This window comes from Gracilinanus agilis, chromosome 5 (assembly GCF_016433145.1).
Source record: "Gracilinanus agilis isolate LMUSP501 chromosome 5, AgileGrace, whole genome shotgun sequence".
In the NCBI taxonomy this organism is placed as follows: domain Eukaryota; kingdom Metazoa; phylum Chordata; class Mammalia; order Didelphimorphia; family Didelphidae; genus Gracilinanus; species Gracilinanus agilis.
In genome coordinates this window covers 48,290,467-48,306,775 of record NC_058134.1, presented here as the reverse complement: position 1 = coordinate 48,306,775, position 16,309 = coordinate 48,290,467, and the positions used below count along the sequence as shown (strand labels likewise).

At 38.7% G+C, this 16,309-nt stretch overlaps 1 protein-coding gene across 1 annotated transcript in view; it reads right to left on the bottom strand.

Moving 5' to 3' along the window:
- Positions 1 to 762: 762 nt before the first annotated feature.
- The window catches only part of LOC123249793 (supervillin-like), a 17,266-nt gene continuing 1,719 nt past the window's right edge, over positions 763 to 16,309 (bottom strand). Inside the window, exons 2-10 of the mRNA XM_044678909.1 lie at positions 12,340 to 12,420; positions 8,612 to 9,529; positions 8,061 to 8,231; positions 7,248 to 7,282; positions 6,132 to 6,193; positions 5,529 to 5,668; positions 3,799 to 3,894; positions 1,876 to 2,119; positions 763 to 1,434 (exon numbers count right to left, since the gene is read on the bottom strand). Of these exons, the coding sequence (XP_044534844.1) occupies positions 763 to 1,434; positions 1,876 to 2,119; positions 3,799 to 3,894; positions 5,529 to 5,668; positions 6,132 to 6,193; positions 7,248 to 7,282; positions 8,061 to 8,231; positions 8,612 to 9,529; positions 12,340 to 12,420 (2,419 nt within the window). The remainder of the gene's footprint in view (positions 1,435 to 1,875; positions 2,120 to 3,798; positions 3,895 to 5,528; positions 5,669 to 6,131; positions 6,194 to 7,247; positions 7,283 to 8,060; positions 8,232 to 8,611; positions 9,530 to 12,339; positions 12,421 to 16,309) is intronic.

The following is a 16,309-nucleotide window of genomic DNA, read 5'->3' as shown; positions in this document are numbered from 1 at the left end:
GAGAGAGAGAGAGAGAGAGAGAGAGAGAGAGAGAGAGTGTGTGTTAAAGAGAAAAGTGATTGGTTTGAAATGGTTAGCTAGGAAATGTCAGAAGGGGAACTTGAACTCTAAGCCCAGCATGCTACCCACTATGCCAAGCAGTCAGCTCTATGTATGTGGAGCTCTAGTAAAATATGCAGTCCATCGAGTTTGAAAAGCACAAATAAACCAAGTACTGCATGGCAAATTGCTTCCTGACAATTCATCCTATTCTCCTACAGAGCACACAGGAAGGTAAAGTTAACTGAGGACACTTTTACATTTCCTTTTCAGCTTTGAAACTGATAATGCCAACAAATGGTACCAATTAATAACAAATATCAGCAACAATAAGGAAATGTGCTTTTATTGTTTCATAGCATTTCATAAGGAGAGGAAAAGCTCTGGTGGAGAGGAAGCCAACCTGAGGGGGAAAGCAGGGGCCCTTGGGCTCAAATGCTTGCTCCATTGGGCTAAATCCAGTCAATTGATATTTTATTAAAAAAAGAAAAACAATCACCTTTAAAAATAAAAAGAGATAAAAGGTTTGGCTTCTAGTAAATAGAATATTGTGAGGAAAAGCAGGAAAACAATATAAATAAAAACTGATTAAAATTAGTGTAACACCTCGAGGAAGCATAAGAAGGCAAAGTTTTGCTTTTAACATATTGAAATAAATGCTCAGAGTAAAGAGGAGAATTCTGAATTGTCATCTGTTATAGAGATTTTCCAAATCTCTGCTAGCTATGAGAACTTGTGTGATTTGGGAAGCAAATGTAGCAAATCAGGCAAAAAGAACAATGAGAAGAAGTTAACAAAAATCCAGGAGGTGAACATGATCTTTTTACCTCTTAGCAAAAACCTGTTTTTTGTGACACTTTCCAAATCCATCTTCTCTTCCAAGTACTGTATTTCCTTCAGGTCCTGTTTTCCCTGTCCGGTGCTTTTGGAAATGGAAAACTCCCACAGCTCTTCATGACAGGGCACTGGGAGGTCAGTTTGCTCCATGCTGCTTTTTCTTGGAACATATTTTCTTTGGTTGTCTCTTTCCCCCATTTTATTTAGGAAGAGGCAGGAAATCCCTTCTTCCTCAAAGGACCTGTTCTTCTTCATCTCACTCTCATCTGGAGCTAATACTCTCTCAGTTTCCACCATCTCCCCAAATTCCCTTAATCCTCTATTGCTTCCTATATCCTCCCCTGAAGGTTGCCATACTGGTGACTTTAGGATGCTCTTCACTGGGAATTCTGCATTTTCTATAGGTGAATGGAGCCCAAAGTCAGCAGCACTTGCATTTTCTTCCACCGATGGCTTGGCTCGTAGATCCCCTGCATACATTGGAGCCACTGTTGATGCCATAGTTGATACAGATGTGTTAATAGTTGGGGAGAAAGGCATGAGCTTCCCACTCTGGACCTATGATTGATTAAAAAAATAGAACTCATAAGTCTAACTTGCAGATTCATATCAGAAGAAAAGACTACATTCAGTGGTGGCTTTCAAAAGTCCTGTTGGAGGAATGGAAAGAGTGTCAGAAACTGGTAAAACAAAACAAAACAAAACAAAACAATGCCAGATGAAGTCTCTATAAAAAGAAAAAGAGAATGAGGCAAAAGAAAGGATATTATTTTGTTGTTCTATAATATCAAAATCTCTCCAAAAGCATTTTCGAAGAAAAGAATAAAAAAGAATAAGGAAAAGGAACTCTTAACTGAGAGCCTTCTTTCTTGCAATAAAGTCATTGCAGTGCTTACAGGCTCACTAAAACTCACTGATCTATCCCTTAAAGAGAACATTGAACTCCTTTATCTTTCAGGAAGAGGCAATAAACCTTCAAGTCAGTTGGAATGTACACACCTGTTCCACTTCTCCAAGTGTGACTGGCTGGGTTTGGTACCGAGAATTCATCCTCCTCTGCCTAGCGTCCACTCTGTTTCGGGTAGAGATTGCTTTTGAGACTGGCTGGGACAGTTTGTTAAACAAGGCCAGCTTCTCAGCTAAGCTCAGAGTAGAGGAATCAGGTTCACCTTGTTCAGCAGAATCTTTGGCCTCATTTGCCTGTTCCCTAGCTAGTGCTTTTTGGTGTGCCGATGCCTGCAAACTGAAAGTAACACAAAGTCAGGTTGGAAACAGGGGAGGAAAAACGAACACACCCCAAAGCTTATGGTTTAATGCCTCCCCCCATTATTGTTTTAAAACGTGCTGTTAAATTGTTTCTAAAGGTCTTATTGGACTCTTAAACAAAGAAAGGGCAGGGGCAAGTGTAAGTAGAACAGCCAATGATACAGTGAGCGAGCTCACTTCTTCAGGACTCTGGGGCAGCCCTAGTGAGACGGCAGCATTAAAGCCAATGAGCGAGTTATGACAATGCTTGTCCTTAAAACAAACAAAGAACAGGGTCACTGTTTAAAACAGGTGAGAGATGTTTGGGATGCACATTCTTGTTCATGGGGGGAAATCTGCATATTTTAAAGCATCAGTAAATAAGTGAAACTATAGGTAACATCTCAGAAGGCATCCGTGCCTGTCGTTAATGTTTCCTCTCCCAGTTTATTTAGGAACAAGTATGAGCTGTAGTTGTGAAAGTGGGGAAACTGGACTCAGTGGACAACAGAGTCCGTCTTCCTAGCGATAGCCTTGCCTACATGCCACAGGGGTTGGGATTTTCGCTGGGATGGGCCAAGGAGAGATTATTCCCAACCTTTCCTCAGAGCAATTTGTCCTTTAGGTTTCTGTTGCTATTCAGAATTGGCGTGTACCTGAAATTCCCAAAAAATGCTAAAAGAAGTTTTCATTTGTTAATATTTTTTAAATTAAAAAAATTATTTAAAAAAAATTTTTTGGGGGGAGGGGGGACAAACGTATTCTACTTTCTGCCTGAAGACGGGGACTTGAAACTCAGGAATGTGTTCACAAAGTTGTTTGCCCCCCTTACCAGTTATTATCTCTGAACTCTATATAACTAGTGCAACCTGGCATGGACAAAATCCTAAAGTGCCCCAGACCTCAGTGCAGTAATACGGGATGGCATCAGTAATGGGGGCATTGTGAAACCAGTTGTCTTTCTGATCTACTGTGGCTCTCACTGGCGGGTCAGCACTTCCCAGAGGGAGTCCTGATTCTGTACAGGTTTCACCAGTCACATTTCTGTATCAGCATTTCACATTCTTTGATTGTCCTCTGGCTTGTACCATATTCTAATATCATGTGTCTGCTCAAATAAGGAAACCATTTACAGAAACTGAAAATACTGGAAAATAGATGGCAAAAAGGTCAGAAGAGTAAAAGCTGCCTGTCCCCAATGGATAGTATCATTAGATATTCTTTCCTACTGCAAGAAGTTATGAATTAGAAATATGTAGCAATCAATATACAAGCAATCCGAGAAACAACCAGCTACTTTTTGGATTCAAGATCCAAAACAAAATATTAACAAAAAAACCCATGAGGTGCTCCCAGTTTCATTTTTTTAATTTAACATGCAAGACTGTTAACTCCCTTTATTTCTAAGAAGAATAAAGAACACAAATGGTAAGTGAAGTTAGAATGGTCCTAAGCCCAATATTTAACACAAGCAAACTAACCAACCTTCCTCATGCAGGCCAAAATGAAGTTATCAATCCTTTGCATTATGACAAAACAAAATGCCACACATTCCTAGAACAATTCATTGCACGGACTTGTTTGTCAGACTACAAAAGACATTCCAGGTTTAAAAGCCGTGTGGGCTGCCCTAGCACTTTGCATTCAATGCTACATGCGGGTGTTTCTCTCCAGTACCTGGTAGGTTGTACAGGGCTCTTAACTACAGTGGGATTAGGAATTCTTGCCATGACAGTGTGGCTGGTCACAGAATGAGAAGCAGGGATAGGTTCCCTTTAAAAGCAATTGCCAAAGATGGAAAATTCACAAGGAGAGAGAAGAAGAGAAGCATTAAAGAAAGCATGATTTTATGCAGAGAAAAGATAAAACAAACAAGTAGCTTTACAAAGTTATTTGCTGAAGTTGTTTTTTTTTTGGTAAAATTACAGCAGAAATTGAAAAGAAACAGTGACTTAAAGATTAAGCCTCGGAGTTTACCTAAAAAATTTGCCTATCAGCCAAAGGATTCATATATAGGTCCTCAGTCAATTGGTCAACAAGCCATTTATGAAGACCTTACTACGTGCCAGGTGACTACTGTATGCTACTAGACAGTGATGACCCAGAGAAAAGCAAAACCCAGTCCCCTACCCAGCAGGTGTATATATTTGAAGGAAGGGGGTGCATTCTGATGGTTAATGTCCATGAGCCACCTAATATCAATCATTGATGGAATAAATATCACTGAATTAACAGATTGAAACATGGCCGACAGTTTTCTATCAATGTAATGGTTTGTTAATTTTGTCACTGTCCCTATTAACCATATGTTATGGGAATAGAAAAAGAAATGTTTCTTGATCTTTTGTGCTTGAGTTTACTTTTTCTTTTCAGAGCTAATGCTAGGATATTTTTTAACACAACCTGTAGTTTGTTAAGAGTTTAAAGGGATCATAGTCCAAGCTCATATAATTTTAATTACGGAAAAGTAGGGACATTATGATTATCTCACTTTATGACTATAAAGTTCATAGACTTGAACACAATACAAAAAACACCTGAGAGTATATAGTTACCCAAGTGTTCTCTGCTTCAATACCACAGATGTCAAGGATGATTTGGGTAGGAGGTGGGGTTGGGTGAATTCATAAGAATCCACAAGAACAACAACAAAAAAATCTAAAATCTTTTCTCAGGGAAAAAAGTAACTTCTTGAACAAATTTGAGTTGTTAAATTAAGGCTAAACATAAAAGTAGAAAATATTTCAAAATTTCAGGATCTGTTCTTTCATCGTGGGTGCAGATCACCTCTCCCTTAGTCAACTGTCCCCATGAGATGTTGTGGTCAAAAAAATTCAGACATCACAACAATGGTGGCCATCTTTCTGATAATGAGTATATCTGGAATTTGTTAGACTGGATCCTTAAGTAACTGGAGATGCCATTCATTTGCTTGCTTCTTCCTACAAGCTCTTCCCACTTGGTTGGGCCTGCCAGAAGAGCTTGGCAGGACTTTGTGAAGATGGAATCTCAGTCCAACCATAATTTTTACCCTTTACACTTTCAGGTAACAATATATTAAAATTAAGGGTTTAGTGAAGGAAGATCTGGTAGTAAAACTACTTTAAAAAAAAAAGATTGCTTGAAGGAGATGGAATTGAAGTCAAAGTCAGTTTCCTACACTTTGGGGGTACAAGTTGGCTTTAGATAAGACCAAATTCCAATCCCCATTACTCAAGATGTCTCTTGCTAGGTAATACTTCAGGTTCTAAATCTCCTTAGAAGAAGTACTATATTTAGAAAGTCATGGACTAGAGGGAAGAAAGTCATAGTCGAGCCGCAAACGTTCACTTGATGAACTTCCCCCTCTGGCTCTTCATTTCTAAAACAGGTTCCTGAGCCAACTCCAACACGGGAGGGAGACTTACGTTGCTGCAATGACCACTTCCTCTGTGGTGATGGGCTGTGTGTGAGACCTGTCCTGCAAACGGCGCAGGCGGCGCTCCACGGCTGCATTTCTGGAACGTGGCTTTGGAATATTTTTTTCATCAAATGATTTTTCCATTTCCTAGGATTAGAAATATGTTTGAATGTCTGACTGGGGAGAAGCCTGGTTCTAGCAAAATGTGTCTGCTGAGTTTCTCCCTGGTGTTTGCCAGGTGTCATTCTTGACATGTAGCTCTCATTACCAGCGACACACACACGCTGTGAAAACTGGCACCATAGAGGGAGTAAAAATATTGCCCCTGAAAACTCTGCAAGGAGCACAGTTGGAACGCTAGGCAGGACAGGACAAGACAGCTTTTAGAACCTTGCATGCACTGGCATTAACTAGAGACGTGAGCTGTAGAAGGAAGTAGGAGGCTAAGGAGAGCTTTCAATGAAAGGCACCTGAACAGAGGCTGAATGTTGCAGAAGGGAATATATACATGGGATATATGCTAGTTGGCCTGGATCACCTCCTCTAATGGGAACATCTGGGACTCTCTGCACTAGAATTTTTAGAAAGATGGTTTAGCTTGTATACTTGCCCTGAAAAGGAGCCTTTTGGCAGCAACACTCAGCTTGGCGCGTTCATCCAATTTTTCTTCATCTGCAAAGAACAATGAATTAAAAATAAAATAAAACAAAATTTCCATTTAAAATAGTCCTTTTAAAACTACAATAGCAAGTTTACTGAGGAAAAACAATAATCAACAACATTTATCAACTTGCTTTAAGGGTGTCCACATTTTCCCAAAGATACCAAAAATATTTATAACAGTTTTTGGTTGGTTAGAACTGGAAACAAAGTAGATACTCATTGATTGGGGATGGCTAAACAAGTTGCAGTATATGAATGTAATGGAAAATTAATGTGGTCTAAGAAGTGGTGGATATGATGAATACTAAGAAGCATAAGAAGATTTATATAAACAGATGCAAAATGAAGGAAGCAGAACCAGGAAAATATATACAGTGACTTCAAAGGAAAGAACAAAAATAATAAAAAAAAATACTGTGAAATTATGACTAAACTTAGCTCTGAAAAAAAAAATAGTTTTTAGAAGGTATCTGCCCTGTACTCACCTATACAAAGATAGTGAATTACGGGAATAGAAGATTACTAACAATGACCTCTTCTTCTATTATGTTGGTTAATATTGCTGTATATTCTCCCTTCTCTTTTGTATTCTCTACAATATGAGAGGGGATTTGGAAAAATCCATTGGGAAATGTAAGTGATACAAAAATTGAATATATTAGTAAAAATCTTATTTTGAAAGAGATAGATAAGCTTTCTGGAAAGGATTAATAAATACATTAGTCAACATTCTTATGTTAATTGATAAACACACAAAAAATATGCTTTTTTAGTTTAAATCATTTTTTCTCTACTGCTCACTAAAAGAATTTCTGAAAGCCCATACTCAAGAACCCAGTGCGGGGAAAAAAATCAAGATTATTCTAGGTATAGCATTTAATTCTCCATTGTGTTGAAATATGATGTATTTGATAAGGAAAATGGATAGTTACCTATTTTGTCATGTGATAATTAGAAATATTATTTATTTTAAAAACTCTATTCTTTTTTCATCTAAAGTTCAATCAAAAATGTTGAAAAGAAGATATAGTAGTAGATGGAAGAAGAGTATAAATGTTCTTACCCTCAGCAGTTGGCATTTCTGAATTTGAAGTAGATCTAAGAAAAATAAGTAAATAGTGAAAATTAATTAGTCAGGAGTGAGTGAAATAAAGGAACCATCATTTTTAAGGCCAGGAGAAAAAGACTGATATTCTGATACAGAAAATTATTTTGCCAATATTTTTGGGTTGTGAACAACTCATTTGCAGTCACTATGGACACAGCTGAGTGCGTGGAAGCAGTGACAGCCAAACAGAATTTGTGGAGGAAAAAGAGGACCAAGAACATCTTTTAAAAGGTGATTAACATTTAAGTTAGGGGTCAATCTTACCATTACTATACAGTGGACTGAAGATATGACAACGATTTATAAGCAAAAACTCAGGTGCATCAAAAAAATATTTTATTATTTGCAAGAATGAATGGCAATAGCTACAATGAGCTATATTTTACTTTGAATATCATCTTTTTTCTTCTAAAAGTAAATGGAACACAAGATTTGTGTATGATTATTTGAGGTGACGTTTTCATGAAAGCATTACTATCAAATTTTTTACAATTTTATATGTAAGGTCAGAGTTATATAATTGATATTGTAATTTTAAAAAGAAAAACTATTGAAATTCAATCCGAAGGCCAACTTTCATAAAGAAATTTTTTTTAACAAGTCTAACAAATTCCAGTCAAATTTTGCTTTGTTGGTTTAACTGGTTATTTAGAAGCAACCACCAAAATTCTGTTTAAGTGATGTTGGGGTCATCACTTAAAAAACATTTTCCATTATGGGTCTGAATTTTCTCTGTACCTAAATAGAACTATATACACACATGCCTACCTATCCATCTCCTTTCGTTCTGCTGAAGTTATAGGTTGAGTCCTAAATCTCTCAGAAGTTTTTCTACTTTCTCCAGGAGAAAAATACCGTCTTGGCTTCCGGGACCCTCTCTCCTGTTCCGCTTTGGTAGGAGAATCAATCCCTGTGGTTGAGCGCTCAACCCGTGATTGACTTTTACAAGTCATGGGACAGAAAGTGCGCAGAATAAGGAAAATGGGAAGAAAGAGAAATAGAATAAAAGTACAGACATAGGCATCTCAGCATCTCAATCCACTGATACTGTTAATTCACTCTGCATGCCTCTATCATGCGTGGAAATCAGGTAAAAAACATTCCAGCTGATCAACATTATACTTGTTCCGTTAGCAAGCAGAAGCAAGAGAATAGGTTTGGGGTCATCTCCTTAGATGGTCTGCCCTACAGGTGTCTGTGAGCTAAGCTATGTGCTTCCACGCAGGACACAACAGATGTTGAGATTGTGGGGGGAGAAAAAAAAAACTGCCAAGAGCGTGCAAGTGACACACTAGGAATATTTTTGAAACATCACCTACAGTTCAGATTTCTTGTTGGCACTGACAGACTCCAGAAAGGCATTTCGGAGCTGGGCAACAGAGACCTTTGTGTCCACCGTGCCAACTTCTCCAGGCAATGCCTCATCTCTGGCGCGCTGAAACTCCAGATCTTTCTTTGAATCCGTTTCCATGCCTTTAAAGATTTCTGGCGTGGGTTTGGGGTCACCAGTGTGATCTGAGAGCGAGCGAGCGAGGAGTTTGTGTCTCCTGGTGGATACCTCCTGCTTGGGGCGTTTGGATGGGGCGGTCTCGGAAGAAGGTCTATTTTGAATATACATGACCGTCTCCCTCCTTCCATCTTTCTCGGGAGGCTGGTCCTGGGCTTCTTCGGCTGGCTGGCCTTGGCTCTCGCGGTTCTGCCACAGTTCTGAGGTGCTGGCTCTCTGCCTGCCCGGGTGAGTTGTTGGCTGCCTTTGGCTGCTGCCCCCAGAAGGATCTTCAGTGTTTCCCTGCTCGTGAGGCTCCAGGTAGGTTTTCCTGCTTTTCCCCAGGGCTTCTGCTCTCCCGCTATCTTCTTTGGCATCGGGTTCATAGATGTGAAGTTCAAGGTTTTCATCCCTTTCTCCCTCCTCTTCTGGGGTACTAGGTCTGGGAAATTTTGTGAAGCTGGAAGTGGTTGGTTCCACCTGGTCGCTACCAGAGAAACGCTCTAGTTTTTCAGAGGCTACCAGCCTGGCGGTGTGAGCATGACCCGCTGGCTGAATGTAGCCGTGGATTGGCTGGCGGCTGGAAACCGCTGGCTTGCTGGCCACCCTGTCAAAAGCAGATGTTTCTGACTGCAGAGACATATAATGGACTGAGGCTGGCTGGTGTCTCCTCTGAGTTAGAGGGTCTGAGGCACATTCAGGGCTGCTGCGAGCACTTTCCTCTTTCACCAATTTCTCTCTAACTTTTACTCTTTAAGAAAGAAAAAGGGTGAAAACTGTAAAGCACAGTCATTCTGAGAGGGGATGGGGGAGAGAGGGGAAGCATGCATCAGTTGTGGACAGTGAAGACCAAGGAAACCAACCCAATCTTTTTTGCCCTCTGAATCTGAAGGCTTAAAGGGGAAAACACACGGTGTGCTGAATCAAAGGATCCTATTAACTTCCAGCTTATGTACCCCACTCCACTGGTATGTTTTTTAATTTCCGATAACTCAGGCAAAGTGTTTTTTTTTTCCCTTCTGAATTTTTGTAACAAAAACCCAGAAGTGAGGGTCAACAAACCAGGTGCATCAGCATGCATACCATAGACCAGTGATTCCCAAAGTGGGCGCCACCGCCCCCTGGTGGGTGCTGCAGTGATCCAGGGGAGCAGTGATGGCCACAGGTGCATTTATCTTTCCTATTTATTGCTATTAAAATAAAAAAAATTAATTTCCAGGGGGCTAAGTAATATTTTTTCTGGAAAGGGGATGGTAGGCCAAAAAAGTTTGGGAACCACTGCTGTAGACTATCAATCAATATCAATCAATGCCAATTAACATCAATTAATATATCAATCAATATAATCCAAATGGAGGCTATCAGAGACGTTTTGATACCTATATATACTTCAATTAAACCAAATTATTGTTATTTCATTAGCCTTTGGGAGATGATTCTAAATCTTGGAATTCTTTTCAGGATAAAGTAAACAAAAGGAGGAAAACCAAACATGCTTGGGAACTTTTTTTTTTTTTTTTTTTAAATAAACCCTTACCTTCTGTCTTGAAATCAATACTATGGATTGGCTCCAAGGCAGAACAGTGGTAAGGGCTAGGCAATGGGGGTTAAGTGACTTGCCCAGGGTCACACAGCTAGGAAGTGTCTGAGGCCAGATTTGAATGTAGGACCTCCTGTCTCTAGGCCTGGCCCTCAATCCACTGAGTTACCTAACTGCCTCTGTTGAGAACTCCTTTTGCCCCAGTCAACTATTCATATTTTTCAAACAATGCAACCTACGTTTTAATCATTTCTAGAATAGAGGCATCAACACCCCCTTCCTGAAATAAAACTGTAGAAAATTGTTGCTGGGAGGTAAATAACAAAAGCATGAGCTCTCAGGCCATGAGAGTTGCCATTTGGGCTTTTGAGAGAAAGAATAAGAAGGGAAAATGTTGAAAAATTTTTATGGCTATTGCTATATATTGGCACTGGCTGAAAAGAGTTATCAGCTGTGCCACTAAGTAGCTGTATGCCCTTAGGCAGCAATTTTTATTCCCTTGGGTCTCTGTTTCCTCATCTGCAAAAAGGAAGGGGAGGGAGGTCTGACTAAATGTTCTCTCTGCCAGCTCAAAGACTGGTGTACGTACTTGTGGGAAGGGTAGAAAATGGAGGTAGTGAGCTGCAGAAGCAGCAATATTCCAAATGACAATCTGAGGCGATCAGACCCTTGACCCAACTGCCACACTTAAGAAAGGAGGAATAAAATAATGGCGGAATACTTGGCAAACAAAAGAAGCAAAACTCTTTGGATTATGCCATTAGTTGATAGATTTTAAAGTCTAAAGGTAGTATGACTGTAATTTCTCTAGCCATTTAAATGTCCTAGAATGTAGAGTACTAGATTTGGAAAGCTACTAAAATCACTTCAAGGTCTACACTTTGTTGAAGAGCTCTGCATTAAAGCAGGATTAAAGGAACACACACACACAAACAAATGGGTACAGAATATACCTTATTACATGACACTATTTTTTTTTAATGAAGAATTGGGGAGGGCAGGGGGAAAAGTCATTTCTAAAAACAAATGAAAGAGTTCACTCAGATCAACATTAGTGGGCAACTTTCAATCGCAAAACATATGTTAAAAAAATAGATTTTGTCTAAATAACCTGATTTTTCCCATCTGTGATGAATATTTTTTTGACACAGGATGTGAAATCCCCATGATTACAATGTCCCTGTTCATTTTTAAAAAGCAAAGGCACACACAAAAGGCTGTTTATTCCCCAAAGCCTTGGAAATAAGCACAGTCAGCTATTATTTCCTCCTAGAAAATAGGCAGTGTTGGAAGTTTCATATTCATAACATTTGTTAATCAAAAGATGGCTGCAATGGGGCTTAAACTTCCCAGTGGAATGTGTGCTTCTAATTAGGGACAATTTGGATGCTGTCACCAGACTAGAGCATAGTGATTGTTTGGAACTCTGTATATGGGAGCTTTGTCTTTCTAAGGCCTTATTCATTCTTACTCTTTCCTTCCCCCACCTTAAAAATGAAAAGATAGTGGAGTTTAAAAATCTGTTTTTTAAACCACACCCTGAATTTGCCGTTTCAAAAGGCTACTGAAAACAAGCTGTTAGTTTGGATGGCAAAGGAAATGAAAGCAGGCTAAGGATGGGGTAGACAAGATGAGAAACATATTGGAAGTTAGCCAGATCCCAAAGGAAAACAATCAGGAGGGGGAAAACCCATTAAAAATGCTGTTTAGTTCTTCACCAAACACGCAACTGCTCAATTAAGTATTAGAAGGAGGAGGAATGAAAAATGGAATAACAGAAATTTAAAAAGCAAAAAGTGAGTGAGGGTGGAGATAGAAATGAATGCAGTAAGTGGTAGGCAGAAAATTGGGAAGGATCAGGCAGGCTTTTATGGAATGACTTAGAGTAGCCATTTCTTGAAGACAGTTTTCTAGAGCACAGACATTGAAGGACAAGAAATTGATGTTAAATGATGGGTGAGAACCCAAAGAGAAAAAAACAGAAGCAACAACTAATCACACAGTGTCAACCTGAGAGATACCTGGAAGGCCAGTTGATAAGTGAAGGTGTGTCTCCTTCTGAATCTTTCTGGAGAAACCATTCATGTTTGGGTTTCCCTGGGCTACCGTATACAAAAAACAAAACTTCAGATCATTCTCTAATTAGCATTTCAAAAAAATATCACAGAGGCTAAAAACTTAACTTCCCTCCCACAAACAGATTTCTGTAAGGAAGAAAATTCCTAATTTTTGAAAAAGGAAGCCCTCTGTAGCTTTGTTTGCATTTATGTCATCAGGGATTTTTGAAACAGAAACAGTCAGATCCTATTTGCTAACACAGGAGACTGGAGAAGGCAGCGTCTTCATCTAACATGCCAGTAGTTTAAAGAACCCTCAAAAGATTCTATTAGAGGCACTGCTCACTATCAAGCATTAAGTATCTGTTTGATTGAAGTCATTTCAGTAAAATGCAAGTAATGTTGAATATTCTTATGGTTAGAACACAGAGATATTAGATATATATATATATATATATATATATATACACACATATAAATATATGTTTATATATTTATATGTATATGGCAACCTAGAATTCTTCATTTTGCCAAGTTAAATAGGAAAACATCAAACCACATTTGAAAGAAGTATGACAAATTCCTGGAAAGTGAAAATAATATTAAAAGCACTGGCAGAAACCTAAAAGGTCATTCATTATCTTCATTGCTATTGCAAATTCTTTAAACACACACACACACTCCCCACACACAAAAAACCTCCCCGAAATCCTTACCTTCTGTTTTAGAATCAATACTATGTATTGGTTCCAAGGCAGAAGAGGCTAGGCAATGGGGAGTAAGTGACTCGCCCAGGCTCATACAGCAAGGAAGTGTCCATATTTGAACCTAAGACCTCCCATCTCTAGGGGTGGCTCTTAATCTATTGAACCACCTAACTGTCCCCTGCTATGGCACATTCTTGAGATTTTTTAAAACCATGGAATTGTAGTGCTGGGAGAGCCACTGGTAATCATTTAATCCAAACTCTTTATTTTGCAGATGAGTAAATTTAAGCTGGGAGGGAGAATAAGTGATTTGCTGAAAATCAAAGAATTCGAGGCAGATGAGGACGAAAATTCAGATCACTCGATATCCCAGCTAATGCTACTTCTACCATATTCATACTTTCTTTCAAGTAGGATCTTCAAAGAAGGATCATTATTATTTTGTCAGGTTCTTCAAGGCAAAATTAAGACCAATGGATGGACGTTACAAGGAGGCAAATTTAGTTTTGATGAAAGGAAAGGTTGTAAAAGATTATAAACATCCAAAAAAAGCTTCCCCCTTTACTAGAGGTCTTTCAGCAAAGGCTGGGTGACTACTATTCAAGAAAAAAGGCCTTTCAAAGATCTTCTTGGTCGTTTCCAAATTCCCAACTCTCAGATTTTTGTTGATTCTGTGACAAGGTGATGAGAAGACCTAGTAAGAGCAGTGAATGAGGGATGCAGGAAAGAGAACAAATTGCATGTCACCGTATCAAGGATGGGCAGCAGGTCCTAGCCAACAGAATGGACCACATTTTTACTAATAATTACTGTTCTCAGATCTGGTCAAAATATGTTCAAGTGACTGTAGACTGCCCTTCAAGTACTGTGTATGAGCCACAATAAGCAATGAGCCACAGACCACTTTCTGTATCATTTAATTTACTCTGAGATATTCCCAATGTATAATATTCCAAATGAAATATTAGAGTAGCTTCTGCACTTCTGCTATTAACTAGAATATGCGTAGATTAAAGCTTACTAGAAAGTGATTAAAGCCTAAGGTGGATCAACAGAATGTAGTTTAAATTTTTGTTAAACAAGATACTTGTCTACTGCCAGATTACTTTGTAGTCACCCCTTTATTTCAGACCCTGGTTCTGGGTTAACTTTCAAGATCTAGGAATCAGTCAACTACTCCAAAAGGTAGTGGATTCAATTTGAGGCAGCTGGGTAGCTCAGTGGATTGAGAGTCAGACCTAGAGACAGGACATCCTAGTTTCAAATCTGCCCTCAGACACTTCCTAGCTATGACTCTGGGTAAGTCACTTATTACTCCAATTGTCTAGCTCTTACCATCCTTTTTGCCTTGGAACCAATACACAGTATTGATTCTAAGACAGAAGGCAAGGAAGGGTTTAAAAAAAAATAAAAGAATTCATCAGTATAGGAAATTTTAAAATAGAAACTGTGACTTTTTTTTAGTGATTTTGTTGTGGAGATTTCTGTTCATATACAAGCTGGACTGGTTGACCTTGGAAGTCACTTCCAAGTATGAAATTATGGAATTCTATTCTAACATTCCTCCATTAAATAATGAAAGTAACACAAATGCTCTCAGCCCCTGCTAACCACAAGGTCTCTTGACCATAATCATAATGAAAATTTGACAGATGGTCTGACTGATCAATAATCATCTTCCATTATTTTCAACATATACTCCAGAATTACAGCTTTACCATAAAATAAGAGGAATTATATGTAAATGGACATATACTATTATGTACATGCGTATATATAGAAATATATATTTTTACGCACACACACTGTCAGAAGTTGTAGTCCTCCATCTTTATTTTTGTGGTTTCAGCTAAATCCTTTATTGTTTGGTTCACAACATCTAAAATAGGCCATGTAACAACAGCACATCTTAGGAAGAAAAAGAGAATAAATCTTCCTGATCTTTTTTGCAATATCAAGTCGACATAATAGATGAAATAGCTTCTTGTCGCCACGAGAAAAACAAAATTAGATATTTATGTTGCCTGGTGCTTTAGGACGTGGTATAAAAAGAATGATACAACCACAGGGGAGGCTTCTGCTAGGTAGTAGGAAGACTGCATCAGAAAACCAAGGCTGGGCTACCAGCAGTGTGAGATGGGACAAGTCACAATGACTGAGCATCAGGTTCCTTTGCCTATAAAACAAGAATACTAATGCTTACAAGACCCCTGAGATAATGTATGTAAATGGTAAAAGTGCTATATAAATTTCTGCTATTATCATGATGATTTCCCTCTAAGGGAAGGAGTTCTCTCAATTTAACCATGATGGTTATTATTAACTCCTCATACATATGGAACGGGAGGGTCATAGGACTTAGAAGCAGATTCAGGGATTATTGTAAAGAGCATTGATTTGTTGGGTAGTCAGGACACAGTGGAAAAGGGACTATATATGGCTGATTGGGAGGCAGGAGGCTGAGATTCAAGTCCAGGCTCCAGACTTTCTCTTATTAGATTGCATGAAGAGGATGGGACTAGATGATCCTTAAGGACGGTTCTGTTCTGACACCTTATGATTCTAATAACGATGGAAGTAGTGAATATTCATCGAGTTTTGACATGTCAATGACACGAAGCAGAAATTAATTTAGCTGTGCAAGTTTATGATAATGGTGAAAATGATTATAAAAATCACAGCTGACATTTATATAAAGCTTTAAGGTTTGCAAAAATGACAACAAAAGCCTCTCTAAAATTTCACTTATTCTTCATATTCTAGAGATGGGAAAGTTGAGGTTCAGACAGGCTGTGTCTCAAGCTAGTAAATTTCAAAAAAAAGGATTTGGAACCAGGTCTACTTGATGCTTAGGAAAAACACATGATTAAGCCATATTTCTTATACTTAATTCAACACTCCTATCATTATTAAATACCTTGTATGTGCAAGGCATCGAGCTAGATCCTAGGGATACAAAGAAATGGTCATTTTCCCTCAAGGACAGCTAACAGGCTCCAGGACATTTTCCACTTAATATGACTTAGTAAAGAGAAAATATAGCCAAGATCTTATCAGCAAATAAATATTCACTGTGATCATAATCACAGAATAGTTCCAGATATACTAGGATTTCTTAAAGTCATTTTCCTCTAATAGCCTGTGATTACACTGGATGGTAACAGTTCCAAAAAAAATCTGTAGGGGTTTGGTCTAACAGAGGGCTAAAGATTATCTGGGGGGGGGGG